The sequence below is a fragment of the Chrysochloris asiatica genome, unplaced genomic scaffold (genome assembly GCF_000296735.1).
Source record: "Chrysochloris asiatica unplaced genomic scaffold, ChrAsi1.0 scaffold00110, whole genome shotgun sequence".
NCBI classification, from domain to species: domain Eukaryota; kingdom Metazoa; phylum Chordata; class Mammalia; order Afrosoricida; family Chrysochloridae; genus Chrysochloris; species Chrysochloris asiatica.
Genome location: NW_006408628.1, coordinates 8507422 through 8526276, shown reverse-complemented (window position 1 = coordinate 8526276; position 18855 = coordinate 8507422). Strand labels below are relative to the sequence as shown.

General features: G+C 49.1%; 1 protein-coding gene across 2 annotated transcripts in view; it reads right to left on the bottom strand.

Moving 5' to 3' along the window:
* VIL1 (villin 1) overlaps positions 1 to 18172 on the bottom strand; it is a 26675-nt gene extending 8503 nt beyond the window's left edge. The window contains exons 1-17 of one of the 2 annotated variants that reach the window (XM_006867810.1): positions 18133 to 18172; positions 14689 to 14774; positions 12942 to 13016; positions 11972 to 12168; positions 10904 to 11012; positions 10598 to 10708; positions 8961 to 9163; positions 8777 to 8855; positions 7103 to 7201; positions 6362 to 6515; positions 5672 to 5772; positions 5441 to 5578; positions 4725 to 4883; positions 2685 to 2864; positions 2107 to 2252; positions 1124 to 1268; positions 462 to 650 (exon numbers count right to left, since the gene is read on the bottom strand). In XM_006867810.1, the coding sequence (XP_006867872.1) occupies positions 462 to 650; positions 1124 to 1268; positions 2107 to 2252; positions 2685 to 2864; positions 4725 to 4883; positions 5441 to 5578; positions 5672 to 5772; positions 6362 to 6515; positions 7103 to 7201; positions 8777 to 8855; positions 8961 to 9163; positions 10598 to 10708; positions 10904 to 11012; positions 11972 to 12168; positions 12942 to 13016; positions 14689 to 14763 (2160 nt within the window). In that variant the 5' untranslated portion in view covers positions 14764 to 14774; positions 18133 to 18172. Of the gene's footprint in view, positions 1 to 461; positions 651 to 1123; positions 1269 to 2106; positions 2253 to 2684; positions 2865 to 4724; positions 4884 to 5440; positions 5579 to 5671; positions 5773 to 6361; positions 6516 to 7102; positions 7202 to 8776; positions 8856 to 8960; positions 9164 to 10597; positions 10709 to 10903; positions 11013 to 11971; positions 12169 to 12941; positions 13017 to 14688; positions 14775 to 18132 lie in introns of those variants that run through there. The other variant, XM_006867811.1, reaches the window with a different exon arrangement.
* Positions 18173 to 18855: the final 683 nt, after the last annotated feature.

Genomic DNA, 18855 nt, shown 5'->3' with positions numbered 1-18855 from the left:
AGCCTCATCTTTCTCCCGCGGAGCAGCTGGTAGTTTCGAACTGCTGACCTTAAGGTTCGCAGCCCGATTCGTAACCACTACGCTACCAGAGCTCCTTTTAGTGGCTGATTTTTTGGAAGTCATTGCCAGACCTTGCTTTTGAGGTGCTTTATGTAGAGTTACCCCTTCAATCTCTCCATTAGCAACCAAATTCTTTAACTGTTTATATTGTTCAGGGACTTCAAGTCATCTCTTTGCTGTTGTTGTGAAGTGTGGTTCAGTTGGTTCTGACTCATACAGATCCTGTACAGGGTTTCTGAGGAGCGGCTACTGGGTTTGAATCACTGACCTTTTGGTTAGCAGTCAGAGTGCTTACCCTACCTCTAATTCTCTACAAATAAGAAGGTCACACGTCACAAGGGACATGGATGTGCCAAGGAGAAGCCCCACAGAGAAGGCTGGCCTAGGCAGGGGTCACTCACATTCCACTTGTAGGGATCCCAGGCCAGGAACCAGCCTGTGAAGATGGGGGGCTCATGTCCCTGCTTCACCACAATAATGGGAGTCTCAGGGTCTCGCATGCTGGGGTGGGTCTTGAGGTACTCCTGCACTGTGGTGGCAGCTGCTGCCTTCTCATCCTCTCTGGCATGTTTCCCGATCCAGAAGAAGACCTGTGGAGAATCCTGGAGCTCAGCTAGTCTTTCCTGTTTTCCCTGGCCCACTCCATCCCAGACTCTGACAGCCAACAGTTGAGTCCAGACTTAGGCAGCTCCCATCTGCCCTGGGCCTTGACTTTTTTGCCTTTGGAAAATGAGGAGGTTGGATAGATGCCTTCTACTTGAAAAGTCTGCAAATCTGTGATGCCTAAAGTCTCTGGGACCCAGATCCTCTAAAGTGCTCTTGCGTGAAGTAAATTGGACATTCATTGTGTGGAGAAGAATATATCATACCCAGATGGATATATTCTGGTATAGCCCCCAGGTTATGCCCTCAGGGCATGTTCCCTGCCCTTCATCTTCTTTCGTCAGTTCCTGTTGTTCATAATATAGTTCCCAGGGAGAAAATATGTATGGGTCAAGGAAATGTTGACCATTGCTCTTTCTTGTTCCAGGGGATTGATGTGGCCTCCAGGCCCTCATCCTACCTGGTCCCAGACATCAAGCAGGAAAACATCATCCTCTTCCAGGTCATCCTGATCAAAGTCCGGGATTTCAGTGGCCAGGAAGCGCCCAGTCTTGTTGGAACATTCAAAGAGCCGGGGGGCAATGGCCAGGGTTTCTTCCTGCAACCTGCAGGATGGAGACATAACTGTGGGAAGCAGGTGGGAGACAGGAGAATCCAGGAGGGACTCTAAACAAGAAAGAAGGGCCTGGTGGTGCAATGGTTAAGTGCTGACTGCTAACCAAAAAGTTGGCCATGCAAATGTATCTAGCAGCAACTTGAGAGAAAGAACTGACAACCTAGTCCCCTAAGAATTACCACCTAGACAACTCTCTGGGGCAGTTCTGTGAGTTGAAATTTCTTTGGCAAACAACAACACAATTAGAAGCCCAACCCCTAGCAAAACACCCTCCCTTCTAATTGTAAAAAAATACTCTCCCTCATCCCAAGAGTGCTCCAAGGAAGAAAATTCCAGAACCTGCATTCTAGTGACTCATCTACAGTTCCGTTAGGAAGTTCTTTCTGGCATTTCCCTCCATCCCGTTACTGCAGCATACACTCAGGCTTTTGAACTGGAGAAGGCAGAGCACAGATATTCTTTAGGAAAACCCTTTGAAAGAGGATTTTCCACTGATGCATCTTAACCTACCGGCCCTGTTTTGACACCTGAGGAAAGGGACTGGGATGACCCTGGAACCTTCTTCCTAAAGGGCAAACCTATAACCCAGCTCTCTCTAAGCTGCCTCTTCTGGCCGTGAACTTCCTTTGACAAGGTAAGACCTCCAGGTTTCAGGCATGCCCTGATGAACAGCACAGACACAGCCCTTGTTCCCAAGAGGTTCCAGAACATCAGTGCCACCCCCCACATCATGTAACGCCGAGGGCCTGGCACATGGAGTTCTTGGCCCATGATGCCACAGGCTTTGGACATGGGAGTGGAGAGATTGGGAGGGACCAGTGAGTTACCTCTTGCTGTTGGCATAGGGGGCCTTCCCGCCTAGGGCCATCCAGAAGTTGGCCGGCTCCTGCCCTTCCACCACCACTTGCTTCTCTGTCCGGGAGATGTTATCAGCCACCATCTTGGCCATCTCCCGCTCATCCCCGCTACAGCCCTGGGAAAAGGAGGGGGCCAGGTGGGCTGGGAAGATCCTATCTAGTGTCACCTCCTGCCCCTACCCTTTCCTGGAGCTCTAGAGTCTGAGAAGGAGCTCCTTGAGCTAGGCCCATTCTCCCACACCCCCTCTGTCCTTAAGGCTCCAAAGAATGGCAGAGTCAAAAGGGTTGGCACCCTCTCTTAGGGCAGCCAGAGAAGGACTCCAAGAGAGAGTCCTTGTCACAAAGTAAATGGAGAGACAGGTATAGAGGCAGGTATAGAGATAGAGTCAGACCAACAGGCAGAGGTGCCGGAGCCAAAACAAGAGAGACAGACTCCAGTGTACCATAGACAGGCCAAGCATCTAAGGCCTGGCTAGAGAAGGGTCCCGACCGGCTCCAGCTCTACTTGAGGCACCACTTGGGGAGGGGGCCTCTGGACCTGAACACACCTTCCCACACCACAAGTAGCAACAGGATGGGGTCTTGAGAATGAAGACATCATTGGAATTGAGGTTGTTAGCTCGAGCAGGGACCTCAAAGGCCTTGGTGTTGTTGGCACTGGTGCCCCGGACCTGGAACATTTGTGTGGAGGGCGTGGGCTCCGAGTTGTTAGCCCGGGAGGTGCCTCCCTGCAAGATATGGGAAGAAGGCCGGGAAAAGGGGGAAGTGGAATAACTTAGTAAAGAAAATTATGATGGGGGGAGGCTCAAGGTGCACAAAGAGAACCAGAAAGAAAAAGGATCGGGTGGGGTCAGAGTGCCCCTTTGTTCTTCACCCACCAGTTCCTTTGATACACCATCATGGGCAAGAAGTAATCATTTCAAAACATTGCTTTAATTATGATTGTCTCTGCTCAAACATCTTCAGTGACTCTGCTTATATAATAATAATAATAATAAACCCAAGTGCCTCAGCCAGAAGTCACCTCTGGGAGGTTCAAATGGTCAATATGCTTGACCACTAAATGAGAAGTTTGAGGTTCGAGTCCCCCCAGAAGAGCTTCAGAAGAAAGGCTTGGTAATTTAGCTCTGTAAAAAATAAGCCATTGAAAACGCTGTGGAAGACAGTTCTATTCTGACACATATGAGGTCACCATGATTCAGTCAACTTCATGGCATCTAGTGCCTCAGCCTGACATTTCAGGGTCCACAAGAGGAAGTGTCAAGGCTCACTGCTCTCCCACGCCCTCCAGGTGAGCCAAGCCAGGCTTCTCATACCCATGAGCCTTCCTTTAAGCTTTCCAGACCTTTCTGACCTGCAGCCCAGGAGCCATTTTCTTCTGCTAAACTCTTTAACCGACCTGCTGACAAGACCAGCTCTAAATCCTCTTTCCACTGTGATTTTCATGTCTATTTCCAGATCAGTGTGTTTACACTCCCCCTTTGTTTTTTAACTTTTTTTTTTTTTAATTGTGAATTGAGTGAAGGTTTACAGCCAAGATCAGTAGTAGTTTTACATTCAACAAATTACATGCTTTGTTTCATCTCAAAGATTGCTTTCCCCTCTACCCAACAACAGTGGTCAGTGTCCTTCCTGTGGTTTCCCGTGTAAAAATATCCTCTGTCAAACTCTTCCTCCCATCCTGTGTCTCTGTCCATGTATCCACACACAAAAAACTGGTGTTCTAACCTTATCACACTCCCCTTTGAACTCAACTTTTCATTCTGACACTTAACCCCTCTGTGCCTCCGAGTCTGATTGCTCAAGCACAACCATGTGACTTTTCTTTCTCAACAAGATGGTAAAAATATCACCATATCGTTTTTCTCCTGGTGTTGCGCTGTAGGTTGGTTTGAACTACAAGGTCGTTGGTTCAAATTCACCAGTTGCTTCTCAGAAACCCTATATAGGGTTGCTTTGAGTCAAAACTGACTCAAGAACACTTACTTGACAACAGCAACAAAGGGCTCATGGTGTGGCGCTGAACTACGAACTACAAGGTCGGCAGTTTAAACCCACCAGTTACTCCTTGGAAACCTTATAAAGGGTCACTATGAGTCAGTGACTCAACAGCACTTAACAACAACAGAGGCTTAACAAAGGGCTGTGTATTTTTAGTTTCTGCTCAACAAATAGATGATGAATTGACTGCATGCATGAGAAGTCTATCTCTTTATGTTGGGACTCATCAGTGCAGTTGGGAGGGGTGAATCATTTAAGGAAATCTAGCCCAAATAAACTTCCTTTTTCAAGAGGACTCAGTAGTTGGTGTATTGAAAATGGACACAGAAGGTGCTTATGACATGCATTTTTTAAAGTGACTAAATTGTGGTCTCTGTAAGTAGTTCCACTTAGGTGAGGGGGTCTTCGACAGTCCTCTCCTACCAAGAATGGGCGCCACTCTCCCCAGTATGCTTCCATACCCTCATCTCACAAACCATCCGGCAGACAGGGCTCTTGTCTCTCCCCACTTGCTAGAATCCCCCACTCTCCTGTCCTCCACACGTTGGTTGTGAATGTTGCCAGGCATCTCAGTCCAGCAGCTATACCTGGTAGACCACCATGCGTCCCTTGAAGATGGACATGAGGTGGGGCGGTTCCTTGCCCATGGGGACTCGGATCTGCACTGGTTCATCATTGTACTTCTGGTCCAGGGCAACAGCTTGATAGGCCGAAGCTGCAATTTCATCCTGGGTTGCCTGGCTGCCCTGGGAGGAGCAGGAAGGAAGGGAAAGTAGGAGAGAGTCAGCCCCAAACCCAACCCCATCCCCAGTCTTAGCAATAAATCCTCCCAATTCCGGCCTCAAACCTGTCTTTCTCACCCAGCCCCACCCTGGAGATAGACAAAATGCCACCTGACTCAGACCTCAACTCTGACCCCAACCCCAAACCTGATCTTTCCCCAGTCTCAGTTCTGACCCACCAGCTGCCCAGCCTGGACTCAACCTCTTTACTCCTTTCCTGTCCCTTCCACTCATCCCCAGAGCCCGAACCCCTCCCTGAGCCCTCACTTCTGGATACAGAAACTCACACCACAAGGCTGAGCAGGGGTGTGTGCAGGAGATAATGGAAACAGGAAGAGAAACTCAGAGAACCAGAAAGGAAAAGGGTTGGGAATGAGTGTACTCCAGGTCAGTGGGGTCTCACAGCCAAAGCAGCCCCCCACTAGAACAGACTGCCTATTGAGGGGTGAGCTCCCCACCATCACAGGTATTCAGCCCAAGGGTAATGGCCACTTAGCAGAGGTATGGTGGAAGGGCCCGACCTGCCAGATGTAGAGCAGGTAATGCTTTTTCTCGCCGATGAGGTAGGTGTAGAGCAGCAGGTAGCAGTCACCCCCATAGAAGTGACCTAACCATTTGGGATCCACAGACACCAGCTCCAGGTCTTCAATGCGCCACACCTGGGTCCAATGCAGTGCCACATGAGGTTCAGGACAAACTCCACCACCCCCACCCCACCCAACATGCCTTTCTCCTCCCTTCCCTCACCATACCTCCACCTCCCCACTTCCGTCATCTACCATCTTCTGCTGGGCAGCCAGCTGGGGCTTGACATGCATGGATGCAGCATCAAATTTCACCTGTTCCACCTTGGCTGGGGTGGGAAGAGTCATAATAGCACCTGTCACCAGCTGAAGATGTGCTGGTTGTCTGACCTGCACTTTACAGTCTGGTCCCTTGGGTCCTCAACAATCCTGAATGGTGACTACAATTCTTATGCCCATTTTACAGATGAGCAAACTGAGGTTAGAGAGATTCAATAGCTTACTCAAGGTCAGAGAGACAGTGTTAATACAGAACAACATCTCCTACCCCCAGTGTCTCTGGGGAGCCAGATGTGAGCATCTGCCCACATTCTCACCCATGCTGAATCCAAGCTCAACAGGGAGCTCCTTAATATCCTTTCATATGCCCCCAGGGGTTGAGTTTGCCCTCACCCAATACTGTCTAGTGAGTAACTGAGCTCTGTTCCCAGAGAGGCCAACCCCACCCTCATCCCAAATGAAAAACAAGTATATAAGTAGCTCCCGTTTATAGCTCTTGAGTTTCTCCATGTCCTCTAGTGTCCCCTACCCATCTGGGGGAGCCCAGAGCCTGCATGGAAGAAGTGAGTTGGGAAGGGAGGGAATGAGCAGGTCCAACCCAGTCCTGGGTTCCCCTCCTATCCTGCCCCCGGCCCTCACCCACGGAGCCCACAGTGTGGGTTTTTCCCAGGCCTGAAGTCCGGTTGGGCACTGTCCACTTCTGGAAGAGCTGCTGGAAGACGGCAGACTCGGCCCCATCATTCTGCACCTCCACCTGTGTGCTCGGTGGGTACTGCTTGGCTTTGATAAAGTTCTGGGTATAAAAAGAGGTGGCTGGAGCCCATGTTTCTTCTGTAGCCCCACCCCCTATACAAGCCAAAGACTAACTGTAACCCTAGTCTACCCAAGGTCAAACCTAACCCAGGCCCCAAGTCCAAATCTGAACTCAACCCAATCCCAATGTTGACCCCAAACCTAATTTTGCTGTGGCCCTAGCCCCAAGACCAAATTTGACCTCAAACTTGACCGCACCTGAATTATAACTCTGACCCTCCATCTCCAACCCCAGCCCTGAACCCAACCTACCACTGAACCCAGTCCAGGTAGGGTTACTGACTCCACCCCAATAGTGACCCCATCCCCAAGCCAGATCAATCCTCTGGGAACTAAGATAATGACCAGTCTCCATTTCTTCCTCCACTGAAGCAGGTCCAAAGTCCAGGGAGGTGAGAGCTCACATCCTGAGGAGGCCCCAAGATGGCTATACAGAATGGACCCTCACCCCTTCCCAGAGTCTCCCCCAGCCTCTGTCTGTCTGAACCCCAATTTATTTCTCTCTGATGGGGTCTCTATGTCTTCCCTCTCCCATCCCTCTCCCTCCCCCCTGACCTTCACCCTTACCAGTGCCTGGCTCATGGAGCCCTGCTTCTCCTGGGCATTGGCATTCTTGCCCTTCCACACATAGATCTTCAGGCCCCCCTGATCCAGGATGTAACAATCCTAGAGGTCAGACAGAAAGGCCCAGGGTGAGACCCTGGTGGTGCTGCGAGTTTGAGACACAAAAAGTCTCTTGATGATCAAAAGCGGGGAGGGAAGAATGTGAAATAGAATTTCAAATTCTCATGACTCCAGACTTGAGTTTGGATCATGGATCAACCCCTAACCCCACTGCCCTGAGATAGTCTTGACATCTTAACCTTAAACCAAAGCTACCCTCTGAAGTCATCTTTAAACCATATGTCTACCTTCATACTTAAGGTCTATCTTGAACCTTGTGCTCTTTAAAATCATTATCCATGTTGTTGTTGTTGTTGTTAGGTGCCATAGTGTCGGTACTGACTCATAGCGACCTTATACACAACCGAATGAAACACTATCCAGTTCTGTGCCAATCTCACAATTGTTACTATGTTTGAGCCCATTGCTGCTGCCACTGTTGCCATCCATCTCATTGGGGGGAGGGTCTTTCTTCTGTTCTCAAATCCTCCATTTCACTAAACATGATGTCCTTCTCCAGGGACTGGTCCCTCCTGATAATATATCCAAAGTATAAGAGATGAAGTCTGGCCATCCTGGCTTCCAGGGAGCATTCAAGCCGGTTTGTTCTTTGGCACTTCATGGTACTTTTAATATTCTCCTCCAACACCATAGCTCAAATGCATCGATTCTTCAGCTATCCATACATAGGTGATCAAATTGTCAACTCAAAAGGCTAGATGAGAAGCTTGTTGTTAAGTTAAGTGCCGTCGAGTCAGTTCCGACCCAAAGCGACCCTGTACAGGGTTTCCGAGGGTGTAAATCTTTACGGGAGTAGAAAGCCTCATCTTTCTCCCAGAGAGCGGCTGGTAGTTTCGAACCGCTGACCTTAAGGTTCGCAGCCCGATTCATAACCACTACGCTACCAGAGCTCCTCAGATGAGAAGCTTAGGGCCTTTTTAATGGTGGTGGAATAACTTGGGAAAAAATAGTGAGAATGTACTCAATATAACTGAGTAGAACATGGAGAAATTATTGGATTTGTATATGTATATAAATATATACAGCAATATGGTTGCTGTTGTTAAGAGCTATCAAGTCAGTTCCCATTCATAGTGACTCTGTATAGGGTTTCCTGGGAGCAGTTGGTGAGTTTGAACCATTGACCTTACAATTCAAACTGATGTTGCAGTCCAGTGCATTATCCTACAGCGCCATATCAGGACTCCAGCAATATGGTACATGTACATAAATATCCATACAATATATATAAAGAGATATATAATATATTAATTGATATATGTTGAATCTAAATATACATGGTAAAAACTATGTATATTTTCAACAATAAAAGTATATGTGTATACATATTTGTTGTTGGTGTTAAGTGCCATCTAGTCAGTTCCAACTCACAGTGACCCTTCACAGGGTTTCTGAGGAGCAACTGGTGGAGTTTGCCCCTCTGACCTTGTGGTTCACAGTCTAGTGCTTATCCTAGGAGTCCATGTGGCACTGAAGGGTAAGCACTGGACTGTTGCCTTCCCATGCCTACCCCAGCCAGCTGAAATTTCTTGGGTTAGTTGAGACTTGGAGGCCCACCTCATGATTAAGCAGGTCCTGTGTGAGTGGTCGAGTGGCAACTTCTGTAACCACCAGTTTGCCCTCTGAGTCAGACACGCTGCAAGACAAAGACAAGGCATAGTGTGTGGGAGGGGGCTGGAGGGTGCATCCAATCTCTCAGCAGGAGGCCATGCCCCAGTGAGTCCCCCAGCCGGGCACTTACTGGTACAACTTGAGGGAGGCCTTGAGCGCCGGCTCCACCACCGTGTCAGGCACAGCTGCCTTCAGCTCCTTCCTCTGGCCCAGCACGTGGTTCATCACCTCCATCAGTTGTGGGGACTGATTTTCGTTCTCCCCCTCCACTATGCCCACATAGGCACGCCCACCCCGCTCCTGGTCTCGGATCTCCTTGGCCAGGGTCATACCCTGTAGGAAAAAGACCCCAGGGGACCCATGAAGGCTGGTAGGAACATGGCAGCATCTACTCCCCCAGTTAAGCTGGGAGAGCCCAAGTCCAGTTTGTAGTAACCCCAAGCGCTGAAGCACCTGCCCTGCTTCCCTTCGCACACATAACACCGTCTTATACATGCTCACATATAGGTACACAGAGACACAATCACACACACACACAGAGCCCACAGTCTCACTTGTGCTCACAAATACAAGGCATGTGCATGCACCATACTTCCACAGATCCTCACACACGCATTCTCACACAGATGCTCCATCACCGTTTTCAGCCTGATTTTTATTATACAGGTTCCCTTCTCTCTCTACCCTCCCATCCAGGGGTTCCTGGCATGTTTTATGCCTTTCTAGAACGTCAATGCCCACACTGCAGTCTCCAGCCCAGCTCTCAACTCTTATTTTGCTTATTCAACTTCCAAAAAGAATGTCATTTTAAGATGTCCAAAACTGAACTCCCAATTTTCTCTCCAAATCTGCTGCTCCTTGATCTTTGTCCTCTCAGGAAATGGGACTCCCATCTGTCCCTCACTCTTTTCCTCTTCAGTTCCTCATTCAACACACAAGGAAGTCCTGTGGATTCCACAGGTCATGTCTGAGCCTGCGTACCCCACCCCCTTGGGAATGGCTACAGGAGCCCCCACTTCCCCTAATCTGCTACCCCCACCTCATCTCCATTAAGGAATCAAAATGATCTTATAGATTAAACCATGTCCCTAACCAGTTAAAACTGGCTGCCCTGAGAATAAAGCCCAACCACAGCCATCTATGACTTGCCTCTATGAGACCTGTCCACCCTCCTGGCAGACCCCTGGCCAACCACTATCTCTCCTGCCTTGTCCCTTCCACCTCCTCCCAGAAACCTTTCCTGAACCCCTAGTATCATGCTCCCGTCCCATAATTCTCTGGTTATTCCAGTTTGTGCCTATCTCATCCACCCAGCACTTGGCACAGGGTCTGCCACACAATTTTTGTTGTTATTTGTTGCTGAGTTGCTTCTTTTTCACGGCAACCCCGTGTGTGGAGAGTAGAATTGCTCCATAGAGTTTTCAAGGCTGTGATCATTGAGAAACAGCTTAGCAGGCTTATCTTCTGAGGTGCCTTTGGGTGGATTTGAACTACCAACCTTTAGACTAGTAGTGGAGTAGTTAACCGTTTGTAGCATCCACTCAGCAGGGACTCAATAAATCTTACTGGATTACTGCACTGATTGGCACCCACAAGTAAATTCCTACAAGCATACTCTCCCCCCACCTACATATAAACCCTCACATCTACCTTCCCACAAAGTCAACGGGGAGAAGCCAGAGAGAATGGAGTCCCAGTGGGACATGTAGGAGTTTGGCAAGTTTGACTGGATCTGCATTGGCAGGTGACAAGCGTGGTAGAATTTACCTTGAGTCTCTCCATGCGGTTACTCTCTGGTCCGTTCCATTGGATGATAAGCTTCCCAAGGTCCAGGAGGAAAACATCCCCTCGGTTGAAACTTTTCCAGGACATTTCCACCTGGGGAGCCAGAGTGGAATTAGGTACTGACCCCACTCAGATCCCATCCACCGTCTATCATCCCTTTGCCACCCACCCTCTCCTTGCTCTTCCCCCTTCTCAGTCTCTGCCCTCTGTCTTCCAGGTGGGAGTGTGAGGTCACACCCAACGCCCTGGCACAAGACCCCTCCCTCCATCTCCAGTGAGGATGCTTACCTCTCCGGCCACCACGTTCCTCTTGCCCTTGACATGGTACAGCCGCTGGATGTCATAGGAGTTGGTCTTCACTTCCTTCAAGCCGGAAGCCACTCCCCCTTTGCGGATGCTGAGGAGAGATGTGAACTGATCCAGGGAGGCATGCAGGCCCCTGCCCTCCCAGACCTGGGCTGGGATGAGGGCAAGGTGGTCAGAGAAATGCTAACTTGGAGGAGTCACTCTCTCATGGTCATTGTTGTATGCACTCCCATGACCCAGGGAACCTAAAAGTTTGCACCCTCAAATCCTCAATCACCTCCCTATAGTCTAGATCTGCTAAGGGAACGGGGTGGGGGGGTGGGGGGGTGATGGTAACGGGGAGGGTGGGAAGTGTGGATAAAGACAGTACCCTAAGAGCAGGGGATTGAAGAGAAGGATAAGAAGGAAATGTGCCAACTCAAATGGACTGTTGTAAGTACGGAATAGGTAAGGGCAATACAATAGGGAGGGGTAAGGACTGTGGCTAACTGGTGGGCAGACAGCTCCGGAAATACAGCTTCAGACTGTAGTTCCACTGGGAAGATGGGAGGCCATAACTTCAGACTTTTCAAGAAAAGGTGGGAATTTGGGTTCTAAGTCTGAAATGTCAGTTTTAAAGAAACAGGGAACAAACATTTGCTGTTGGCCAGATGAGGACTCCATGCAATGGCCCAAAGGACTTCCTTAGACACAGCTCTCCAAAATATTCAAATAGGTGTTGATTATGGAAGAAAATTTGAGGTGAACACATTTCAAAGCAGCCTCTGGAGGCAAACAAGGGCACATTCAAGACCAGAGCCGAGGACAAGGCAGACATGAAGCCAGGGAGTGATAGGTGAGGAACAGCAACAGAGCCATGTGGGACCCACTCACAGGCTTCTACCACAATCTTAAGTTCCCTTCCTGGCACTGCATCACTTCCCATTGCTCATGTTGGCCCCCAGACTTGGGTGTACCTCCTCAACTCAGTCCCAGACCCCTGCCTCCCTACTCTAGTCTCTGTGCCCCTCCCAGTCAAAGTGTTGCTTCCAGCTCCCCGGCCCTCCGTACACAAGACCCTGCTTGAAGTAGCCTTGGAAGGTCTCGCTCTCGTTGCCCTGGACCTCACGGTGCTGGACAGCCCGGCCCTTCAGGAAGTCATCCATCTGTGTGGTATAGATGGCGGCCGCCCCCTGCTCATCCTGGGACGAGGCCTGGCCGATCCAGTAGTGGATATCATAGAATGTGTTGCTGCCTGTCTTGTGGATCTAGAGGAAAGGGGTGCTGAGTGGACCCGAAGTCCTGGACTTCCATGGCCATTCCCCCCTCTCCAATTTACAAGGTCTCCTACACCACGTGGGTCCTGGACCACCATGAACGTGGTACAAGAAAACCCACCAGACGGGCAGTCAGGACCCTGAGTCTTGACCCAGTCTGCTGCGGACTCAGCACTTTCTGGGCCTCACTCTTCTCATCTTGGAAATAACTTGGTTGGATGATCCTTTTCTAATGGTGTGCATGGTCCACCAGAGCTATGTGAGTTAACAAGGTGGCATACAAACACATGTATCTGATGTAACAATAGTATAAATATTTTATAGCTTCTTTCTGTTTGTGTCACGTGGCACAGATACCCATTCACAATAATAATATGGGAGTTATGTTTTTAAGTAAATGTATTGAAACGTACAAGTGAGTTAATATAAGTTAAAATGCAAATGATTTAATAGTACCGGTGGTGCCAGGATGTGACAAATATCAAGGCGGTGATATGAAGATAAGTAAGGGTTTTGGAAATGTGGGCTCAAGTTAAGGTGACACCCAGAATGTCCCCTGAGACCTCAGAAGGGAACTCAGTGGGTCAAAGGCAAGGTGGGCTTCTTTCATCCCTGACTCCTGCAGAGCCAGTCCAAGGCCAGCACCCCGTCACATCCAGTGAATACTGTCTTGGGGTGAAGTCAGACCAGCACTCCCTCCAACCCAGCCTGACACCAGTGGATGAGTGGGCTTTGACCCCCTCCCCTGTCAGCCCCACACTCACAGCCAATACTACGTAGCAGTCTCCATCGAAGAAGCTCCCAAAGGTGCTGGAAGGAACAGGCACCATCTGCATAGCCTAGGGAGATAGGAAGGTTGGGGGCTGCTCTACCCCTGCTCAGGACCCTATAGCCTGGTCCCCCTAGCTCACAGGAATAGTTGAGAGAGGTAGTGAACAGGGAGGAGGAGGGCACAGAGAAACTGACCAGAAAGATGGATGAGAGTGGGGGACGAAGGAAAAGAGCAGGAACCAAGGGAAGAAGGAAAGGAAGAAGAAAGAAGGAACACCACAAGAAAAGCAGGAGAAAAAGAAATGAAAGCAGGGAAAGAAACAGATAAACGAAGAGAACAAAAAGTCCACCATGTGATATGATTGTAATCCAACCATTACTATTTCTTTAATAAGAAACAAATATTGGAGTATGTCTGTATTGATCCAACATTTGCTTCCATGAAAACAAGGGTATAACTTTTTCACAATAAGCTATTAAATCCTAGGAAGTCCTGGTGTGGCACTGCGGGTTAATACACTGGACTACCAGTCGGTTTAAACTGCAAGATTGGCGGTTCAAGCTTACCAGCCGCTCCTCAGAAACCCTATACAGGGTCACTATGGGTCGGAACTGACTCAAAGGCACTTAACAACAACAATTATACCCTAGAAGATACAGTGGAGGCTCAGTGGTAGAATTTACACCCTCATTCAGGAGACCAGAGTTTGAGTCCCAGTCATTGCAGCTCATGTACACCCACCACCCATGGGTCAATGGAAGCTTTGCTCTAATGCTGAGTAGGTTTCAGCTGACCTTCTGGACTAAGACAGACTAGGAAGAAAGATTGGGTGATCTACTTGTAAAAAAAAACAAAAACAAAAACAGCCAATGAAAACCCTGTGGATCACAGCGGTACAATCCCACCGGGCATGAGGTCACCAAAAGACAGAGGCTACCTTGATGACTATACAGTAACCTTAAAAAGTTTCTAATAATTGTGATTAAAAATTCGAATACTCAGTGTGGGACCCTACCCCAGAGATGGAGGCAGAGATGATGACATAGAGAGACAGAGCAGCTGAGGACTCTAGACTCATGGAGGGAGAGGAAATGTGTGCTGGCAGCCAGGGTCAAGCTTGCAGAGTGAGCCCTTTGGCTGTTTTGATGCTTGTATATTCCTGAGTGTTTTGGTGCATATCCAAAACAACCAAAAAAGAGGGAATAGAAGCAAATGATGAAGCATGCAGGGGATGGTAATCATTGCAATGAAACAGATATGATAGGATGAGTGTAAACATGATGTTCCCCCATGTAAACTATCACTCAAGTCACAATAAAAGCCTTTAAAATTAAAAAAAAAAAAAAAAATAGAATACTCATGCTACTTTCAATTTTTGTTTTATATAATTTGTACAGAACAACTTTATGTTTGTTATCATTGTAATTTTTAAGAAATAAGTCGCTATAAAAAGTGAAAGAAAAAGGCATGGATAGGAAGGTTGATAGACAAGAGACACATCTAAGAGGGGGAAAGGTATGCAGCAAATGCAGAGAAGAGAAAGCACAGGAAAAGGAGGAGGAACAAGAGCAGGGAATGCAGAGGGGAAGACAAGCAGGGAGACAAGGGTGGAGCTTGGGTAGGAGGTACCAGGAGCACATGGCTCTGGCTCGTGCCAGCAGGGCAGGTCTGGAGGGGAAAAATGTAATCCCAGGCCTCTTCCTTTCCTCACTGTCCCAAATCTGCAGGCAGGGGCTTACCTCTATCCTCCATATCTGCAGCCCCGGAGTGGTGATGTTGAGAGAGCTTTTGACCTGGGTACTCAGAGTGGCCATTGTGGATGAGCCTGGGGTAGAAGCGTATGGGAGTAAGGATTGAAATGCTGGAGGCACCTGGTTGCTGGGGCTGCCCTTTAGCACAATCTAGAAAATTCCTACCATGTACCAGGAGACCACATGCTCAGGGGAGATGATAAGGGTTAGCACCCCATTCTGATTGTCTGAGAGCCCAGCCTCCCACCTTCCCAGCCAGCCTCCCACCTCCCACCTTGCTCAAACATCTACCTTGGCTCCCTATCACCTGCTGAATAAAACCCTACATTCCAGTCCCTTTTGTTTTATCTAGCCCCAAACAATTTTTCTTTTTGAGTAATTTTTTTTTTAATCAAAGTCACACTTGGTTAAAAAATATATAGCATTTATATATATATAAATATAAGAGTGTGGGGGAAGCATATAAAAAAGGGTGGGGAAAACAAAGAGTTAATAAGGGCTTTGAAGTATGTACCCAAAAGAATTGAAACCAGGTGTTCAAACAAAAACTTGTACACAAATGAAATAGCTCTATTCACAATAGCCAAAAGGTGTAAACAGTCCAAATGTTCATCAATGGATGAATAGATAAGCAAAGATGAACTAGTATTCAACCATGAGAAGAAATGAGGGGGCCTTGGTCACATTATACTAACTGAAAGACAGCCATAAAGGCTGCATAGTGCATGCTTTCATTTAAATGAAATGTCCAGAATAGGGTGTGGCGCTGTGGGCTAATGTGCCAGACTGCAAAGCCATTTGAGTCGTAAGGTCGGCAGTTCAAGCTCACCAGCTGCTCCTCGGAAACCCTATACAGGGTCGCTATGGGTCGGAATCAACTCAACAGCACTCAACAACAATAGACAGAAAGTGATTAGTAGTTGCCAGGAACTGGGAAGAGGGGAAGAATGAGAAACGACTATTACTGAGTATGGGGTTTCCTTTTGGGGTGATGAAATTAGATAGTGGTTGCACAACATTGAGAATGTGTTGAATATCACTGAATTACACTTATTACAATGGTTAAAATGGTAAATTGATGGTATGTCTCTTTTACCACGATAAAAAAACAAAGTGTATGCATCAGTTTCCTGCTCCCTACTTCTCAGTTACCCCTAAAGACCCCACCAGCATTTTTGTGGTGGCCCACAAAATGTAAATCCCACAAGGTCGGGACCAGGTCTGCTTATTCACATTCAACCCCCAGCATCTAGTACAGTGCTGGCATTTGGCCAGATGAATGAATGAATGAATGAATGGCAAAGACTGAACCTGCCCACTGGGAACCAGCCTCCACCCACTGAGTCAGAAGAAATCTCTCCCCAGGCTTCATTTGTGGGCTCAGCTCTTTCCTGACTTCTTTCACAGTAGTCACTATCAGCTACTCATCAGAATGTCCTGGAGAACTTTAAAACATGCTAATGTTCCCATGGGATGCCCAGGCCACACCCTTAGAGATTCCAGCTTAATTTGATGGGCGTGGGGCCCGGGCATGGGTCCTTTATTTTCTGACTTTTAGGGGGTGGCAGCTGGGTGGTTTTTTAAAGTTCTCCAGTGATAATGAAAGGAAGCAGAAGGGAGAACCCCTGGCCTCCATTTACCCTCATCCAGGGTTTCACTGACCAAGTTGGTGGCCACCCTATTCCCGGGGAGCCTACCACCCTCCTGCCCCGGAGTTGCCCTCCAGAATGTTCCTTGAACTGATAAATAATGATGAAAGGTTATGTTTCCCACACTGACAGCCCTAATCACTCTATATAATCTCGCTTTGCACCTTGACTTTGAGTCACCTTTTGGAAGAATGGCTTACCCTGTTCCTGCTAGGAAACTCACTCTGCTGAGCCCTGACATTCTGTTTGGGGACAAGGCCTCTCTGGCCAACCTCTAGCTCATTCCCTACCCTGTGCTGTTCACCAGTAGGAAGCACTGTATACCTGCTGCCTGTTTGGGGCCATCACCTCTGGCCTCAGGTGTTCTTTTTTCACCTGAAGACACACCAGGCCCCGCAGGACACCTGCTTCAGCAGATCCAATTTGGGTACAAAGGAGGAGAAGGTTTTCTGTTTTGTTTCAATCTCCACCTTTCACTATGTTCCCCTTTGCCCAAGACAGATCCCTTGTGACACCCGCTAGCTATGTAAAGCAGATCCCCATTTCTTTGTGAGATTGTGGGGTCAACTAGATGACCCTTAAAGTCACCCCTAAGGACATGCTCTGAGTCTAGAAATGAACCAGCAGCAAGAGGAATAGAGGATAGATATGAGGAAACAGTTTCTGCCCATTAGAGGGGGATTCAGGGCAGTAGGGGCTTGAAAAAGCCCGACCTCTCTCTCCCTAGAGAGAAATCTATGTTGAGGGCTTTCTAACAGCTTCCATAGGGAGGAAGTGGACAGGAAGACCTGGGAGGCATGGCTCTAAGAGGAGGTGGTGACCCCCTCATAGATGCCCACCAGATGCTTTTTCCCTTACCCTGTGTGTATGGGGGGGTCCTTCCTAGCTCTCTATCTCCGCTGAACTGCTGGGGGGGCACACGGGCCCCTCACTCCCCCTTCCCTGCAGTTCTGAGCTAGGCAGGGAGAAGGTGAGTCAGTGTGGGGTAGAGGTTTCAGCCACTTAAATACAGGACATTCTCCTGAGTCACTGTCCCCTAAGAGCAAAGGGAGGGGACACGCCCCCGGGCCCTCCAGCCCTGTACCACAGACTCTGCCCTCCAGGTCCCAAAGGACACCAGAACAAGCCTCCTTTCAGTCCCAAGATCCTGGTCGGGCCTGGGTTCCCATTCAATCCCCATCCCAATTTCAGATGAATGGGCAGTAGAGGACTGGGAAGGCCTGAGGCAAGTCCAGGGAGAAAGTCTGGTAGAAGGCCAATGAGGCAGAGATGTACGTTAGGGTGGTGAGGTGTGGCCCAGGACCAAAAGGCCCTGCCTTCACCAATCCCCACCCCTGCCCATTCAATTCCTCATGGCTTTTTCCTCACACTCAGGGCTCCAGGAAGACCTGAAGGTACCAGGATTGTCCAGGCAATACAAAGAAAGACACCATTTCAGATGCAGGAGAAATGAGAAAAGACCGGGGGTGTGGGTGTGGGGGGGAAGTAGATGAGAGTGACCAACTAGTCCCAATTTGCCTGGGACAGTTCTAATTTTAATGTCCCAGAATCTTCCTCAGCCCACCTTAAATGGGTGGGGGCCAGAAAGAGCAGCAGGCTGGGCTTGGAGGCTCGACACAAACACCACTCCTTGCTCAGCCCTGGCTCTGCAGTGTGCCCAGTTTCTCCCTCCCACCCATGCTAGGCAGGGCACTGCAGGAGGACCCTGGTTGGCATCAAGAAGTAGGGACCCTGTACCCTCCTCCTATGTCGATGATCCCCTGTGCCCCTAAGGTTGCCTTACCTGCGTGGAAGAGGCAGCTGCCACCTGAGAGATCTCCGGGAGTTGTGGTAAACTGGCTACAGGAAAGCGACCTTTGTCCTCACCCCCCCTCCTCTAGGCACTGCCTTCACCATATAAGGGAAGATAGGGCCCTAGAGAGGGAGAAAGGAGGGAGGGGGATGGGGAAGCAGGTGCCAGCCAGGTCCCTGGGAGCCCAGAGCCCAGCAACAGGCTGACAGCTGCAGCCAGATGTGCCCCACCCTTGTTCCTGAGCCCGCACCCAGGGGATGACCTTGGTTTCTGCCCTGGACGCAGGCTGTCATCACAAGTGATCATCATAGACCTAGGAAGGCAGGGGTATGCCCTCCTTCCAACCCGAGAATGAGGCTCTGTTGCCCTCCTCCTTTGGGGAAGTGATGTGTGCTGGAGTAGGGTTCCAGGGTTCTAAAAGCCCCAAAATCAGGGATGCAGGGCCAAGGGCTCACATTTTGGGTCCTCCAGGACAGATGAGACCCTGGCACCTTTAGGGGGCTCTTTTATTCTGTAAGGTCCTCCTTGCTGTGCAGTTCCTATATCCCCACCTTCACTGGGGCCTGGTCCACCTTGAGTTTTTATGAGCTGCCATAAACCAGTGACTTTGGACTCTGCTCTGCCACCCTCTCCCAGAAACCAAGGCTTCACTTTCCAACCCCTGACCCATGATGGACCCATCCCACTCAGACTCATGTGTGGATCTTCTACAGG